Source organism: Ochotona princeps, chromosome 27 (genome assembly GCF_030435755.1).
Source record: "Ochotona princeps isolate mOchPri1 chromosome 27, mOchPri1.hap1, whole genome shotgun sequence".
NCBI classification, from domain to species: domain Eukaryota; kingdom Metazoa; phylum Chordata; class Mammalia; order Lagomorpha; family Ochotonidae; genus Ochotona; species Ochotona princeps.
Window position 1 is genome coordinate 16,140,591 of NC_080858.1, and position 17,332 is coordinate 16,157,922.

General features: G+C 44.2%; 1 protein-coding gene across 1 annotated transcript in view; it reads left to right on the top strand.

Annotated features, from left to right (window-relative positions):
* The window catches only part of GUCY2C (guanylate cyclase 2C), a 61,085-nt gene extending 53,848 nt beyond the window's left edge, over positions 1–7,237 (top strand). Inside the window, exons 24-27 of the mRNA XM_004592579.2 lie at positions 2,005–2,103; positions 3,520–3,614; positions 5,744–5,820; positions 6,902–7,237. Of these exons, the coding sequence (XP_004592636.2) occupies positions 2,005–2,103; positions 3,520–3,614; positions 5,744–5,820; positions 6,902–7,076 (446 nt within the window). The 3' untranslated portion in view covers positions 7,077–7,237. The remainder of the gene's footprint in view (positions 1–2,004; positions 2,104–3,519; positions 3,615–5,743; positions 5,821–6,901) is intronic.
* Positions 7,238–17,332: the final 10,095 nt, after the last annotated feature.

Here is a 17,332-nt window from a genome sequence, read left to right on the forward strand (position 1 = left end):
ACAGAGAACCTGGAAGGTCACTCCAGGCTTCATGGCATGGCCCAGACAGCTGCATCAGTAAAAGTTATCCTGTTATCTGTAGTGTCTTAGCATGAAGCTTGACAGTAGATTTTTGTTGAGTGAGTAATACATCGATGAGATTCTTAAAGTGAGAGTCAATAAAAGTTACAAATGTGTGTCGTATCTTGGGCTGCCGGGAACCTAGCTGTGGCCTTCCCAAGTGTGTCCACAGCACAATGGCATGGGTGCTTCCAGAGACACAGGACCAAGCTTCCTGGGCATTTCCCGGTTGCTAAAGCAGCTTAACCTCTTTTCTCTGACCCAACACAAATCTGGAAGAAAAGTCAGCAGTTGGACTGAATGAGCCAAATCCGGGAGAATGGAGCTGTGGGCCTGACCCAGTCTCCTACACGTAGCCTATTCAGTGCCCCAGCTCACCACCAGGGCCTGGGCATTAGCTCCTAAGGCTGGCATGAGAATGGTTATTAGGCACACATACCTGGGAGGAATTAGGCCCAAGAAATTAAAAGCTTGCAAGGTTAAATGTTGATCATCCACAATACCTTCTGTTAGCAGGCCCATCCCAATGAAATAAGGAGTCACTTGGACACAGCCCAGCCAGTCCTAACAGACGGCCTGTGTAATCACGGTCAGCCAACTCTGACTCCGCAGCTGTCTTCCCTGGGGCTTCTGTTCTGTCAGGGTTTTTTTTGTTGTTGTTTTTTTCTGCTTCAAATTCTCTCTCTCTGTCTCTCTCTCTCTCTCTCTTTCTTTCTCCCTCTCTTTTTTGCTGCCTCAAGCCTGACAGGCAAAGGCTCAGGACTCAGGGAAAGATCTAATATTTTGATTATTTGCCCATGTTCATAGAGGATAGGTAGGAAAAAAGTCTATAAAAGGAACTCATATAGATCAAAATCCAGTAAGCCAACTAGATGATTGATAGTTGTTTCTACTTAAAACCCAGTTTTTGCAGTTTCTGGGTCAACCTTTAACTTCTAAAATCTCTTCCCTTACAGTTGATCCTCCCATGTTAATAACTGATAGAACTTCTCCCCTACCTAGTATGCCAAAGTCTACAGTCTTAGCTTTTGTTCTGCTTGTTAGAATGTCCTGGGCCACAGGCTGCCCTCATCCAGCTGCGTTCACATGACCCGTGAGATACTTGGAAGATTCTGCCAAGCGCTTGTCTTTGAGATCTTCCAGCATCATGACCCTAATTCCAGGAATACCACCCTAAAACAATAATAAAGCAAGCTCGAGCCATTGGAATGGAGTCTAGGTTTCCCCGCCTCCCCTCAGCAGCTCAGAGTTCAAGGACACGTGTATCAACACAGATGTAAGAAGCAAGTTACCCTCTATCCTTCCCAACAGCCTCCATTAAAAATATTAAGGATGGAGTTCGTGTTTAGCAGTTAAAACACCTGCTTTCCTCTTCACAGTACCTAGGTTCAATGCCTAGCTCTGACTCCTGACTCCAACTTCCTGCCAGTGCAGACCCTGGAATAGGGAGCGGTGATGTTTCCAGTAATTGAGTTCCTGCCACACACACACACACACACATCTGGAAGAAAAGTCAGCAGCTGGACTGAGTTTCCAGCTCCTGGCTTCAAGGCCCTAACCATCGCAGACATCTGGGGAGTGAACCAGCAAACAGAAGTGCGCACTCGCTGTCTTACTCTCTTTCCTAATTAAAACAGTTTAAAAATAAAGGAAAAAGTAAGAACGCTTATCTTGCCCACCCGCATTTCTGAATGTTGTCCTATTCGGTGCAAGTGTACTTTTCTTTGCTAGAACAAAATACCTCCCCAAATAGTACATTTAAGAATGTTATTTCGCCAAGTGGATGATACGTATTGAAAGCAAAAGTCACAACACGCACTTCACACGCTCAGCCATGTCCCCCTTTAGTACTGAGCACTGTGACCCCGCCACGAGGCTTGCCCCTCATAACCCCGCCCTGCAGTTTCTACCCCGTGCACTTGCTGCTGTCTGTCCTTCACTCAGGTCCCTGTGCTGCTGGAGTCGTGGGCATCAAGATGCCTCGATACTGCCTGTTTGGAGACACCGTCAACACAGCTTCCAGGATGGAATCCACTGGCCTCCGTAAGAAGGGAGGGGTTACTGTTTGTCCTTAGAGGGGAAGAGTATTCTTTAGCCATGGGCAGAATACAGGATCCAATGCACAATGAGGAGGGGCAAAGAACGAGTGTGATCATGAACAACCTTTCACGTTGGGCTGACTGTGACCCTGTGTCTAACCAGTCCTTGCTATCTTTGCCTCCACTGCTGTTTATTAATCGCTTGATTCTTTCTTTTTGCTCGATTTAGACTGTTCCTATTTGTGTAAAGGTCTACCTGGAATATCCATAAAACATAGCATAAATCTGCATAAGTTTAAGAAAAAAAAAAGCCAGTGGGCCTGATACTGGTTCCACTCCCCAGTTCACCTTTCTGTTTCCCATGTATTGTGTTTTTCTGGGAATAATTGTGGAGGGAAAAAAAATTTTAGATATTTGCCAAATGCTAGGTCTTCTACTGCAGTTGCCTGGCGAAGTAGAACTGAAAGACAATGTGTGGCTTATAGCAGCATCCCTGGCATTTTTACCATTTGACCTATAACCTGATACTAATTTGTGCTAGAAAATCGTAATGTAAAGGAAAAAAAAAATAGAATCAAACAGACATGGGTTAAAATCCTAACTATGCTGATCACTGTCTACATTCATTGGAAGGAAAGTTAGCTGTTTTTCTTCCTAGGCTCCTGAAAGATGAAGGGATAGACTGGGTGTGGACAGACTGGTGTGGACATCAACTTTGCTGAGTTTCCAAAAAGAGTGGGCATGATGTTAAGCCAAGCAGTTAGCAATCCTCTGGTGTAAACTAGGCATACAATGTGGAGTTACCAGATCCTTAAAGTGACTGTGGCCCTGGGGCTTGCAAAATGAGAAGGGTGATAGATAGCAAATGTCCTCAACATTTGCATTTCAGAGAGGTAGCAAGGGGAAACTCTAAGATGAGGAAATTCAGTAAAATGAGGAAACTCTAAGATGTGGAAACTCTTAGATAAGAAAATCAAGATAAGAAAATCTTGATAAGGAAATGAAGACCCTGTAACAGTCTCCAGAACCTTTCCCCACAAACCCCACCCCCAACTCGTCAAGTTCTGGTGAGTTTTACACTGGGACTCAAAACCAAATTCCAGTTTCCAAGCTAAGCACTAGAGCCGCATCCAAAGCTAGGTGCCGTGGACTGACGATCTGGACTGGAACCTAGGAGATGGGGTGGATAAAAGCTGGGGAGTTCATCTTTCAGGAGCCGGGGAATAAGTGTCCAGCCTCACTCCTCCCATGTGTGATGCAGAGTTTTAATATTCTTTCACTGAAAAAGTCCTGTTAGTTTCCTCTTGATGCAGGATGCTTGTTTCAGGTGCTCCTGATATCCTGAATAAGGGGAAACAGATGTGGCCACAAAATAGACTTCCAACTGGGTGGGATTTTTGTTTATCTGTTGCATTTCCAGCCCTAAGAATTCATGTGAATGGCTCCACTATAGCCATCTTGAAAAGAACGGATTGCCAGTTCCTGTATGAAGTGAGAGGGGAAACGTATTTAAAGGTAAGGAATCCACAGTGACATTAGTTAAGCCATCACCTGTGATATTGGCATCCCATGTGGACGCTGGTTTGTTCCCAACAGCTCCACTTCTGATCTAGCTCCCTGCTAAGGCTCCCGAGTAGACAGCAGAAGCTAGCCCAAATGGCTGTGGTCCCTAACCACTCATGGAGGAGACCTGGAGGGAGCTCAAGGCTCTTACCTGCAATCTGGCTCAGCCCTGGCCATTACAGCCATTTGAGATGTCAGATTTCTCCGTCTGCCCTTCTCCCTCTCTATGAAACTGCCTTTCACATAAAATAATTCTAATGAATTTTCCTGTGCTCCACGGAGCCCTTTTGACACTTTGAACAATGATCACTATGTTATAAACTGCTATGACTCTTCCCTCCACATCTATCCTGGTTTTTCTCCCAAATGATCCTCCAAATAAGGGCCACGGTTGGGTCTAACACTCATTTCAGTGAGAGCTCCATCTCTTCACTTCCATCTCTACCCTTGCTTTAAGAGGCTGCTACAAATAAGGCCTTTGCAACTCGGGGGTCTTCCGAAAGTTCATGGGAAAATGAACTATGAGAAAAATCTATGCATGGCTTTCAGAATTTTTTGGCATTAAAATAAATGTCTTTAACTCCCTGTTCCATGAAGTAGCCTTGTACTTTCACCAGTGTTCCAAGTATTTGTGATCACATTCAAGTTGGACAAATGAATACTCTTAGCTTCTCCCCACTGTTCGGGGTGGGCATTTGGCCTAGCCAGTTAGGAGGAGATGCCCATGGCCACACTGCCAGACCTCAGCTCCAAACTTGCCGCCAGTCCTGACTAACTTTCTGCAAATGGACACCTGGGACACATTGCTGATGGCTCTAGTAACTGAGTTTCCACACCCACACGGGAGACCTGGCCCCAGCTCCCAGCTTTGACCCAGATCAAAGTCCAGCCACTGCCAGCAACTGGGAGTAAGCTAGGACATGGAACTAGCATTCTTGCCTGCTTGCTCACTCTGTCTCCCCCCTCCCATCTCTATCTGCCTCCTGATAACTTTTTAAATCCCTTTGAAATGTAGATAATAAAAACCTATGCTTAGCTTTCAACAAATTTTGCAACAATATAAATTTATTCTATTTCCCACTAATTTCTTCAAAATGTGCTTATTTCTGTTTTATTTTAAAGTACCCTCATCCATGTTCCACACAGAGGATTTCCCCTGAAACAGAAATGGTTTATGGATTATTGCAGTCCAAACACTGCCAACAAAACACTAAAAATTAATGATTTTTTTTCACATACACATATATATATAAAACCAGCCAGTCTTCTTTTTCAAATATAAGCTTGAACAAAAACAGTTTCCACCATGTTCTCATAGTCCCAAGATAGGTCCAAATGTGGTGTGAGTTTTTTTTTTTTTAATGATGCCAGTGTTTATAATTTATACACCAAAGGTATGAAAGTGATGGTAAAATTTTTTCACAAAGCTTTATTTCCAAAGAATGCTAAAAGAAAATGTAGACAACAAAACTGTTGGTATTGTTGGCATAACAGAAATACAGATAAATCTGTCCTTTTAAGTCCAACTTTTTCATGTGACTACAGTGATATTTAAAATCTTTCAGGAAAAAGAAAACCAACATCAGAAGGAGCATGTCTGCTAAATGAGAGACTTATTTTGCTATATGCTTGGGAATATGTCCAGAGAGGATCCAGACCCTAACAAGAATGTCTGAAGTGCTTAATCCAAGAACTGGCAACAAGCATTTGGCCTAGTGGTCATCGTGCCCATTAACACATCCCCCAACACTGACGCGGCTGCTTGGTGGGGGGCTCCCACTCCAGTTTCCTACTAATACAAACCCCTGGCAGGCAGCAGTCATGCCTCGAGTGATTTGATGTCTGTTACTCATTTGAGAGACTTTGGGTTGAGTTCCTTGCTCCTGCCTTTAGCCCCCTGTTGGTAGGCTATTGTGGCATATATGTGTATATGTGTTTGTGTGTATGTGCAAATGTACAAAGCACTGTTGAGGAATGCAGAGAGGAAATGTCCCTTGGAAAGAGATCACTGTAGGAAAAGTGGGCTGGGACACAACTGTCTCATTGGCCTCCATGGCTCCTGCCCCTTTTTGTCTCACTAGGGCAGAGGAACTGAGCTCACCTACTGGCTGACAGGGATGAAGGACCAGGAGTACAACCTGCCAACCCCTCCCACTGTGTAAGCTTCCAGGTGTAGCAGGGAGGGAGGAGGAAAGGGGGAGAAGGAAAGGGGGAGGAGGGAAGGGGGAGGAGGGAAGAGAAGGAGGGAGGAGGAGGGAGGAGGCACTGCTCGCTTTGGCAGTCAATTTAACTGGGCATGTGACTGCAAGTGGTAATGATAAATTTTAAATGTGAGGCAAGGGAACATACATGAGTACCAAAAAATCATGGAAAGAAGTGGAGTTAAAACATGAGTTTGATCTCTCTCTCTCTCTCTCTCTCTCTCTCTCTCTCTCTCTGTCTCTCTCTCTCTCTCTCTTTCTCTCTCACACACACACACACTGGAATCTGTTTATATGAGGAATCACCAAAAACTGTTACAGCCACTTCAGGAGTGAACCAGAGGATAGAAGATCTTTCTGTCTTACCTTCCCTCTGTAAATCTGCCTTTCAAATAAAAACAAATACATCTTTAAAAAAAAAAAAAAACTCTGTTCTTTATTGCCTATCAACTGGGGTCCTCCAACTGTACCCCTCAATCCTTGTGATGTGTTGCTTCCCCTTGACTCTAGAGTCTGTGGGGAGGAGCCATGTGACACAGCACGTAAACTGCACATGTTGGAGTACCCAGATTAGAACCCCAGCTTCCCTTCCAACCCAGTTTCTTGCTAATGTGTGCCCTGGGAGGCAAGAGACGATGACTCAAGCACTAGGATCCCAATCACACATGGGGAAGAGGTGAATAGAGCTGTAGGTTCCCAGCTTTAGCCAGCTCTAGCCATAGCCTGTTGCTCCCATTTGGAAAATTGAGCCAGCCGTGGAAGATCTCTCTGTCTCTATGCCTATCAAGTTTTTTTTTTTTTTAAAAAAAGAACTGGAAGGCTGATTTTGGGCTTGAAATGTCATCTGCCTATTCTCCATCTTCACAAAGCAGTGATCAAAGTTCTTTAAGCACCTCAAAGGTGAGGATCTCTGTGTCGTCTTTGGGCTCCCTATGTCTAACACAGAAAAGGTGTTCAATAAGAGACTGGCTGACGATGGAGCTAAAGCATAGGGTGTGTACTTTACTGATTCTCTTTTCTCTCCCCTCCTGCTCTCAGGGAGAATCAACAACGCTTGCAAGCAGAATTTTCAGACATGATTGCCAGCTCTTTACAAAAGAGACAGGCTGCAGGAATACGAAGTCGAAAACCCACACGGGTAGCCAGCTACAAAAAAGGCACCCTGGAGTACTTGCAACTGAACACCACGGACAAGGAGAGCACCTATTTCTAATCCTCGGTGAAGCAGTAAGGACTCGCATAGCACTGGGGCGGCGACCTCAGATGTCTGAAGCCTGCAGTTTTCTAAGACATCAGGGAAGTAGAGAAGCCCTTGGCCTTGTCTGGAATAGACTGTCTTCCATGAGTGGGATGTGTGTTCCAGTGACAGAACTGCCACTGTTTCTCAAGTCTTCCCCTGACAGCAACTCCAGGGAGCTTCCGTCCGGCAAAGGTGATGATGGAATATACTGTCTTAGAACTTGAGGAGATTTTGTTCTTGTTTCATGTATGTCGTTTGTTGTTTTGTTTACTGGCTTCCCCCACCCCCAGCACCGCTCCCCTGTATTCATGATAGACTGTTTTTAGTTGTCCCAATTATATTTTAAATACCCTGTCCCCATTGAAGTGTGTACTGAACTCAATATTTTTTTTCAGAAAATGTAATATATATTAGGCAAGAATAAAAGTTTAAAAGTTTACTGGATTAAAAGTTCACTGTCGGGCCCGGCAGCGTGGCCTAGCAGCTAAAGTCCTCACCTTGAACGCACCAGGAACCCATATGGGTGCTGGTTCTAATCCCGGCAGCTCCACTTCCCATCCAGCTCCCTGCTTGTGGCCTGGGAAAGCAGTTGAGGATGGCCCAAAGCTTTGGGACCCTGCACCCGCGTGGGAGACCTGGAAGAGGTTCCTGGCAGCTTCGGATCGGCGCAGCACCGGCCATTGCGCTCACTTGGGGAGTGAATCATCGGACAGAAGATCTTCCTCTCTGTCTCTCCTCTCTGTATATCTGACTTTGTAATAAAAATAAATAAATCTTTAAAAAAAAGGTCCACTGACCATTTTCCTGGGGTACACACCATTGTCCCGTGCTTTCTGAAACACTGACTGCATTTCCCCCACCCTGAAGCATGGCAAATCTAATGCTGTTGGTCACATGTAATTATCTTTTTTTTTTTTTTTTTTGCATCATGTGACAGTTTCATAGGCTCTGGGGTTCCCCTCCACCCCTCCCCATGTCCCTCCCCCACCCCGTTGCATCATTACAGTTCAAATTCAATCAAGATTCTTCCCCCGCAAACAGATGCCAAGCATATAGTCCAGCTGCTCCTTGTCCAGATGGATTGAACAGCTTCTAGGGGAGACTATTTAGCTGCGATCAACCCCTAGTGGTTTTAATATTTCTCTAGTTATGAATCACTGCTAGTCTCGCCTCTCCCAGCTCGATGAGGTCGTTGTAGAGTTCACTGGTTGACACTGTCCATCATAGAGTCTTCACTCGCCTAATTTTCGCTGCCAACATATATCCGGGATGGTTGATTGACCCGTTCTGTCCGCCGTCTTATCTTGGCTGGCATTCTGAGTCCAGCTGGTCATCGCCACAATCAGTTTGTAGGTGCAATTCCTGGGCTGATTTTGTTTTCGGACTGGAGTTGCTCTGGAACCAGTGGGTGTTGCAGACTAGGTTGGTTTTGCCTAGCACGTACTCTGCACTTGTATCAACCAGTGGGGGCTGGAGCCTAGTCGGGGCGACACATGTAATTATCTTGAAGGTCTGTTTCACCTGCTACGCCATGAGGGATCTGCTTGCCCACTTAGTAAATATGCTGCCTGAGCAAGAACGTGCATGTCCACTTAGCAGTCAAATTCTTGCCTTCTCTTTACTTGCTGAAAAAATTGGTGTCTCTAAGCTCTAGTGTTTCTTCAGTAACTCATGAATCATGATACTTCCCTCAAGTCATTTTCATAAACACATTTGTAAAGAAAACTTATCAAGTACCTGACACAGTGTCTAATACATAGCAGGTTCTTTTTTTTCTTTTTTTAAGATTTATTTTTATTGCAAAGTCAGATATACAGAGAGGAAGAAAGAGAGGAAGATCTTCCGTCCGATGGATCATTCCCCAAGTGGCCACAATGACTGGAGCTCAGCTAATCCAAAGCCAGGAGCCCAGAGCCTCTTCTGGGTCTCCCACACGGGTGCAGGGTCCCAAGGCTTTGGGCCGTCCTCGTCTGCTTTCCCGGGCCACAAGCAGGGAGCTGGATGGGAAGTGGAGCTGCCAGGATTAGAACTGGTGTCCATATGGGATCCTGGTACGTTCAAGACAAGGACTTTAATTGCTACGCTATCGTACCAGGCCCACATAGCAGGTTCTTAAAAGAACTCCTATGCTCCACTTCACCCCTCTTTCTCTGTGTTTGTTTTATAAATGAGAACTAATGAGAAATGAACAATTTTTAAACCTAAGCCTTTTCGTATGATAAACATGCAAAAGATCATTTTTCTTAAAGCACATGGAAGATATGGCAGTACATTGGAGCCTCCAGAGGATACCTGGTACCGTGGTACCATGGTAGAGGATGGTGGACAGAACAAATTGATCCAACTACTCCAACCAAGCATTACCAGTGAATACCTGGGCAGATGCAGACTCTCAGGTGGACTGTCAGCCAGTGGATTCTGGAGAGATTTCATCATGATTGGAGTGGCAGGATCAACTGCAATTCAGGACTGTTGAACTATCAAAAACCTCTTGAAAACTTCATGGCATTGTAAACTTCTATTTTTCTTCCTGTTGTTGATTTTGTATGGTGGCTTTTTATTTAAGGGGAATTATGGTAACTATGTAATGGAGACTATCATGTTCAGATGTGAGGATACAGTGCAGTATGCATCTCTACCTCCAGGTCAAAGATGGACTCCCAATGAAACTGTTCACTATATCTTGACAATAGGATGCTGGACTCTGCCATTGTTCATACCTGCAATGATGGACATATGACTGTTTATGAAGAACTATACCATAGTAATATAGGGTAATTCAGTGGGGGTTTGGAGTGGAAGTGAGGGAAATCCCAAGGCCTATGGAACTATATCATAAAATGATAATAAAAATTTGAAAAGAAATTAAAAAAAGAGAAAGTGCTGGTTTCACTAGTTTGGCCCTTGCAACCCCATCGGGAAAACTGGACTGCGTTGCTGACTTCTGGTTTCTGGCTTCTGGTTCTGGCTCCAGATGACTACATACTGGGGAGTGAGGGGTATATGAAGTTAAAAAAAAAAAAAATGAGGCCTGTGTGTGTGTGTTTGTGTGTGTTTGCCTTTCAAGGTAAAATAAAATCAGCAGGAAGCCACAGAAAAAAATGAACCCAGGTACTCAGCCTCTTAAACACTAGGGCAGCCACTCTGGCAAATGTGTTGCTGTTTTTCTGGAAGAACTGTTTTAATGATACTATATCACTTTTGTCATTCAAAAAAAGAAAATAACAACAAAAATGATGTGGGGAATTGCTCTTTTTGTGCTTGAATCCCCCAAGTTTTTCATTTAGCTAGCACATGGCAGACCAGCTCTGAGGGATGTGTTTGGCAAACGTCCTTGTTCCAGCAGCGCTGATAAATTACGTATCACAGAAATATAAGAATTCGGGCCCGGCGGCGTGGCCTAGCGGCTAAAGTCCTCACCTTGAAAGCCCCGGGATCCCATATGGGCGCCGGTTCTAATCCCGGCAGCTCCACTTCCCATCCAGCTCCCTGCTTGTGGCCTGGGAAAGCAGTTGAGGACGGCCCAATGCATTGGGACACTGCACCCGCGTGGGAGACCCGGAAGAGGTTCCAGGTTCCTGGCATCGGATCGGCGCGCATCGGCCCGTTGCGGCTCACTTGGGGAGTGAATCATCGGACGGAAGATCTTCCTCTCTGTCTCTCCTCCTCTGTGTATATCTGGCTGTAATAAAATGAATAAATCTTTAAAAAAAAAAAAAAAAAGAAATATAAGAATTGCCAGTCTCTAATTCTCCTGGAGTACATCTTTGTATTTGGAGCATAGCACATTGCTTCATGTTTGCTAAAAATGCATGATCTTTTTTCTGTGCCTCCACAGAAAATAGAAATGTATGCATGTGTGTGCACAAACACAGACATCAGATAATGCAATCTGAGTTAATATACTTATTTTATAACTTCAAATCATTGTAGGGAGTGACCATTTAGCCTAGCAGTTAAGATGTCAGTTAACATGTCTGCATTCTATAGCAGAGTACGTAGTTCAATCCTCATTCCCAGCTCTGAGTCCCTATCAACATACAGCAAACCTGGGTTTAGCTCCCAGGTCTCAGCTCTGGCTCCAGCCCAGATCTAGATATTATAAGATTTGGAGAATGAACCAGCAGATGGGAATGCTATCTAGCCATCTAGCCAGCAAGCCAGCTGACTAGCGATTATCTCTTTGTCCCTGTCTCTGTCATTCTGTCTCTCAGATAAATATTGTGGCCTGACATTGTGCGGATTATTTCAATGTGAAATTATTTAACAGATTGACCCAACCCTAGGGGAGATAGCATTCAGATTAAAGAAACCAGTGACATTAGCCCAACGTATCCTAATATTATGACAGACCCGTGACTTTCAATTCACATTTGTTTTTCAAAAAGCATGAGTTATCATCTTCAATTCTGTATCTCTTTGGAAATCAGTCACAGGGACATCTCCTGGAAGCTGAGGAAGTCCTGGTAGGTACTCTTGACTGCGGCTGGAAGCAGATAACTGCGAAGTGAAGAAGCCCAGATCTTGGAGTGAGCGCACTGCAGCTGGAGGGGCCCCCAAGAGTAGGGGAGAATGGGGGAGAAGCAGAGCTGAAATTCCTCCACAACGTGCAGGCAGAAGCGAAGGAAAGCAACTGATGGAGCACATACAGCCAGCATGGCAATTAAACCACAGCTTGAGACACCCATATTCCATAGCAGAGCATGGTTCAAGACCCCAGAGACTCTGCAACCAAAGGAAGGTCATGGAGAGTTGAATAAAAAGGACAGAGAATAAAACCTCTTTTTCAACTTAGACTCAGTTAGGAAACAGGAGTCAAGGTCCAAGCAGGCACTACCTATTACGGTAGTGAGGAGTATTTGAGAATTCGAGCAGAGAACAGACAGAATTCAGGTACAAGGAAATAGGAGATGTTAAAGTTGTAAGTTTTGCACCTGTATGAGTGAGAAAACGTGAGGCCAGTTGATGAAATGAGAAGGTGAGGAGGAACTTCTCTGGGGAAATGATGTGGAACAGGCCTTTGAGCTGCTGGAGTGCGGGCACCATGTCACACTAATTTATGCACGTTGGTATTTGATAGAAGCTTTTCCACACTTTTTGCTAGGTATACACAAGCTCTTATTTTTACACAAACACTACACAATTCAATTCATGTTAACATAATTTACCTCTTGAAGGCTCAGCATTATCCCAACTTCACAACCTGACTGCACTAATTACCTGGCAGGTATAATCTTGTCATGTTAATTCTGTCCCTGGGTAGCTTGACATGGTGATGATTGACCATGCTACCTCAGCATGACCTACTTCTCTCTGTTTAAAAAAAAAATCAACAAAAAACCCCCGCATTCTTCCTGGGTGTGAACAGCCTGAGACCTATACCTACCTCCTCAGATCTCATCTTTCAGACGACCACAGCCATGGGAATTTTCAAATCTCTGAAATTACACAGATTTAGATTTCAAATAACAGCCAGAAACTCACCCCATGGCACTGAGAATCTTGTCTGAACCAGATAGCTGTTCACGACCATCCACTGTTCCCATTTCTCATCTCAAGGCACCAAAGTGAAGTAAACACACCAATCACCACAACACAAGTGTCTGACTTACACAAGTTTTATATTTATTATAAGCGAGTCATCACAGCTGATTATCTTCATCTCCTCGTTTATATTGATTTATTTATTTGAAAATCAGAGCTAGAGAGAGAGAGAGAGAAAGATCTCTCATCTGCTGGTTCACTCCCCAGGTGGCTGTAACGCTGCAGTTGAGCCAAATCAAAGGACTCAGGAATTTTATCCTAAGTCTTCCCACTTGGGTGGCAGAGGTCCAAACACTTGGGCCATCTCAAGCTGCTTTTCTCAGGCCGTTCTGAATCAGAAGTGGAGCAGCCTGACACACACTGGCACCCATATGGGATGCTGGCATCATAGGCTGTGGCTATTTACTCAATATGCCACAGTGCCGACACCCTATTTCCTGTTTTTAAATTGAACCAGTCCCAAAGAGACTGGCCATCTCAGCGACTTAATTGGCTGACAATCAACTTTCTACACCATCAAAACTGAGGACCATGGTGACATCAACCAAGTAATTTCACCATGGGTACTAACTCCAGATGGGCTCCCAGCCATCAGATTGCTTAAAGCGTAGTGTCACTGCCCTCAGCAATGTTCCACTCCCACTGAAGAAAGCATTGCCTCATCCTGCACTATTGCATAATACTGTGTTCCTTACAGATCACTCAAACAGCATGAGTTATAACTGCACACTTATCCTTTCACAGAACATTGTAAGATCATTTAGAATAGAGCTTTTGTATCTATAAGGCCTAGCAAAATTCTGATGCCATCAGTCTCTTTATAAATGAATGAACAATTTGTGCCATGTCTATAATATTAGTTACTTGTAGGTCAAACATGGCTGCATTTCTTTAGATTTATTTGTATGTTGAATATGTATGCTATCATATTTGTTTAAGCAAGCGTGCCCATCTGACAATGTAATTGAAATTGCAAAAATAATAATAGGTAATACTAATTAGGCTTGTACCATGATATATTAAATCCATTAGCGTGCTTCATTTTCAAAGCAGTGGTGTAAGGTAACTACTATTATTTCAACTTTTCAACTAAAGAAACAAATTCCAGACCCACATTTGGGCAAAATTGCTTGACTTCACAGTTCGCTATGCCACAGGCATGCCCATCATGTGTACCAGCTGTGCCACTCAGCCCCTTGCAATACACCTGACCCATGCACACTGTGGTAGACTCCAGCTGTCACCACATTCTCTCCAAGTCCACCTCTTTTCAATAACTGTGCACTTGCATATCCACGTGGGTTGCCACTATTGAGAAATGTGGCCAGTACCAGATGAGAAAGTGAAAAAAAGATTTTGTTGTTCCTAATGATGGAGTTAAGCCGGTTTATATACTTTGAAAAAAGAACAAGAAAGATACCAAAGGTAAAGAAGACAGAATAGACATTTGACATAGTAAGGCTAAAGCAGAAGACAAACGGAGGAAGAAGGGCTATTGTTGTGCTACCACATATTCGGGCAGCAGTTGGAGTCCCGGCTGCTCTGCTCCCGGTTTAGCTCCCTGCTAAGGTGCCTGGAAAAGCAGTGGGAAATGACCCAAGTACTGGAGTCCCTCCTACCCACATGCGAGAACTGCATAGAGCTCCTGGCTTCTGACTTAAGCCTGATCCAGCCCTGGCCAGTGCAGCCATTTGAGGAGTGAATTAGATCTCATTCTTTCTCCCTCTCTGGGTACGTGCATGTCTCCCGCTCAGTCACTCTGCCTTTTAAATAAATTTAAAAATTAACATTTTTAAACATGCTGGGCAGGGCCCGGTGTGGTAGCCTAGCATCGAAAAGTCCTCGCCTTGCACACGTGTGCAGGATCCCATATGGGTGTTGGTTCTAATCCCGGCTCCCTTGCTTCCCATCCAGCTCCCTGCTTGTGGTCTGGGAAAACAGTCGAGGACAGCCCAAGGTCTTGGGACCCTGCACCCGTGTGAGAGACCCAGCAGAGGCTCTGGGCTCCTGGCTTCGGATCAGCTCAGCTCCAGTTGTTGTGGTCACTTAAGGAGTGAATAAGTGGATGGAAGGTCTTCCCCCTTGGTCTCTCCTCTTTTTATATACGACTTGCCAATAAAAATAAAATAAATCTTAAAAAAAAAAAAGTATATGTGGTGGGGGTAGGGGTAGGAGATAAACCCACGAGAGCCAATAGCAGGAAGTATTTAAGATTTAAATGTAAAGAACACTTCCTCCATTACAATCCATTGGAATAAAAGCAACATGGATGGTACTTATTTTCGGTTGCTAGAGGGAAGCTAAGGGAGTTCCCATACCGTGAATTCCACTCTCTCTCTGAGATAAGTGGTGAGGCAATCTGCTCAGAGCAAGGCTAGTTTGAAGAGAGTGAAAAGAGTGGGAAGTGAGTAAGTAAACTGAGCAAAGAAATGAAGCTAAGATCTATTTGAAGGCTGAGGATCTATTTGAAGTTGAGATGGAAAAATGCTCAATGACATAAAACTTTGCTGTGGACAAGTCTTCCCCGTCAGTTCTGCTAGTAAAGTGAAAACACCTATAGAGATGGGTTCATTTGCATACTGTTGACTGGGTGAAATTGGTCATTAAGAATGACCATAACCCAGTGTGATGGCTCAGTGGTTAAATCCTCGCCTTGCATGTACCAGGATCCTTGTCCTGGTGCTGGTTCTTGTCCCAGGTGATCCAATTCCTATCCAGCTCCCTGCTTGTGGCCTGGGAAAGCAGTAGAAAATGATGCAAAGCCCGGGGACCCTGTACCCATGTGGGAGACTCAGAAAAAGCTCTTAGCTCCTGGCTTTTGATCAGCTCAGCTCTGGCTTTGCAGCTACTTAGGGAGTGACCCAGCAGATAGAGGGTCTTTCTCTCTGTATCTCTTTCTCTCTGTAGATCTGCCTTTCCAACAAAATATATATATTTTTTTAAATAGAGAGAATAGCCCTAGCAAGTACACTGTAATACAAAGTGTGTGTGGTGGGATTTCCAGCAACTCAGTGATGCACTTATTTTCTTTCTTTCTTTTTTTTTAAGATTTATTTAGTTTATTGGAAAGGCAGATGTACATAGAGGAGGAGAGACAGAGAGGAAAATCTTCCGTCCAATGAGTCACTCCCCAAGTGGCCACAACGGCCGGTTGTGTGAGATCTGAAGACAGGAGCCAGGAACTGCTTCCCGGGTCTCCCACACACATGCAGGGTCCCACGGCTTTGGGCTGTCCTCAACTGCTTTCCCAGGCCACAAGCAGGGAGATGGATGAGAAGTGGGGCTGCTGAGATTAGAACCGGCGCCCATATGGGATCCTGGTGCTTTCAAGGCGAAGACTCTAACCACTACGCTATCGCACCGGGCTCTGCACTTATTTTCTAAACAAGCTTTACAAAACATGGTTTAGAAAACTATGACCATGAAATAAAAACACAGCAAACTCTCATCAAGTTAAACATCGCAAGTCAAGAGACCTAGTTACTTTGGCATGCACATTTTCACTTAAACATGCCTCCATTTATCTATAAGGTCCCACAAAAATCTGAATGTCTCATTTGCCATCACCTCTCTAGCAATTAGCACAGAATGCTAACAGCATAATAAATGTCCCAAGGATGAATGTTTCAATACGATTTGCTGTTGCAATATAACAAAGATATTCTTGGAAACTGTGTTCTTCAACAGGATGACTCAGTATCATAAAGATGCTAGGCTCTCTAAAAAGCAAAACAAAACAAGAAGACTCGCAAAATTAATGATCTCAATAACATGCCAGCAAAAATTTTATGGAGTCACAAGAGTTTACTAAAATACACATGACAGATAGATATACAAGAATAGACCAAAAAAAAACACTAAGATAAACAAAGATTTCCAGACTTGTCAAGTATTAAGATATTTTTATAAAACCTCTACACAAAAGGTATCCATTCGGCTGTTCTCATGCAAAGGATATCCAATCAGTCACACCAATGGCATCCATCCAGTTCTCATACAAGTGTTACGGAATCAATTGTAATCCAGTGCTCGCTGACCTTCTAGGGTCACAATGTCCTTCTACAATGCCAACCCTGGGAGCAGTGATGTTGACCTAAAAATTGGGTTCCTATCACCCACATGGCAGACCAGGATTGAGGTTTGATCCCAAGCTGTTACATTTATTTGAAGAGTAGTCCAGTGGATGGGAGCTCTTACAGTCTCTATGTGTCTGTCTACTTCTTTTTTTGCCTGACTCTCGAATATAGTTTTTAAAAGATTTATTTACTTTTATTGGAAAGGAAGGTCTACAAGAGGAGATACAGAGAAAGATATGCTTTCAACTGGTTCACTCCTCATGAGGCTGCAATGGCCAGAGCTGAACTGTTTCAAAGCCAGGAGCCAGGAGCTTCCTCTGGGTATCCCATGTGGGTGCAGGGTCCCAAGGCTTTGGACCATCCTCTACTGCTTTCCCAGGTCACAAGCAGAGAGCTGGATGGGAAGTGGAGCAACTAGAACAGGAACCAGTGCCTATATGGGATCTTGACACATTCAAGGAGAGGATTTAGCCACTAGCCATTGTGCTCCATTCTCTCAAATAATGTTTCTAACGATTAAGAGAAACTGACTACCAGGGCTGATGGCCCCAGAGAAGTAAGTCTGGATCAAAACGCAGAGGGAGTTACACGGTTTGGGCCAAGCTATGA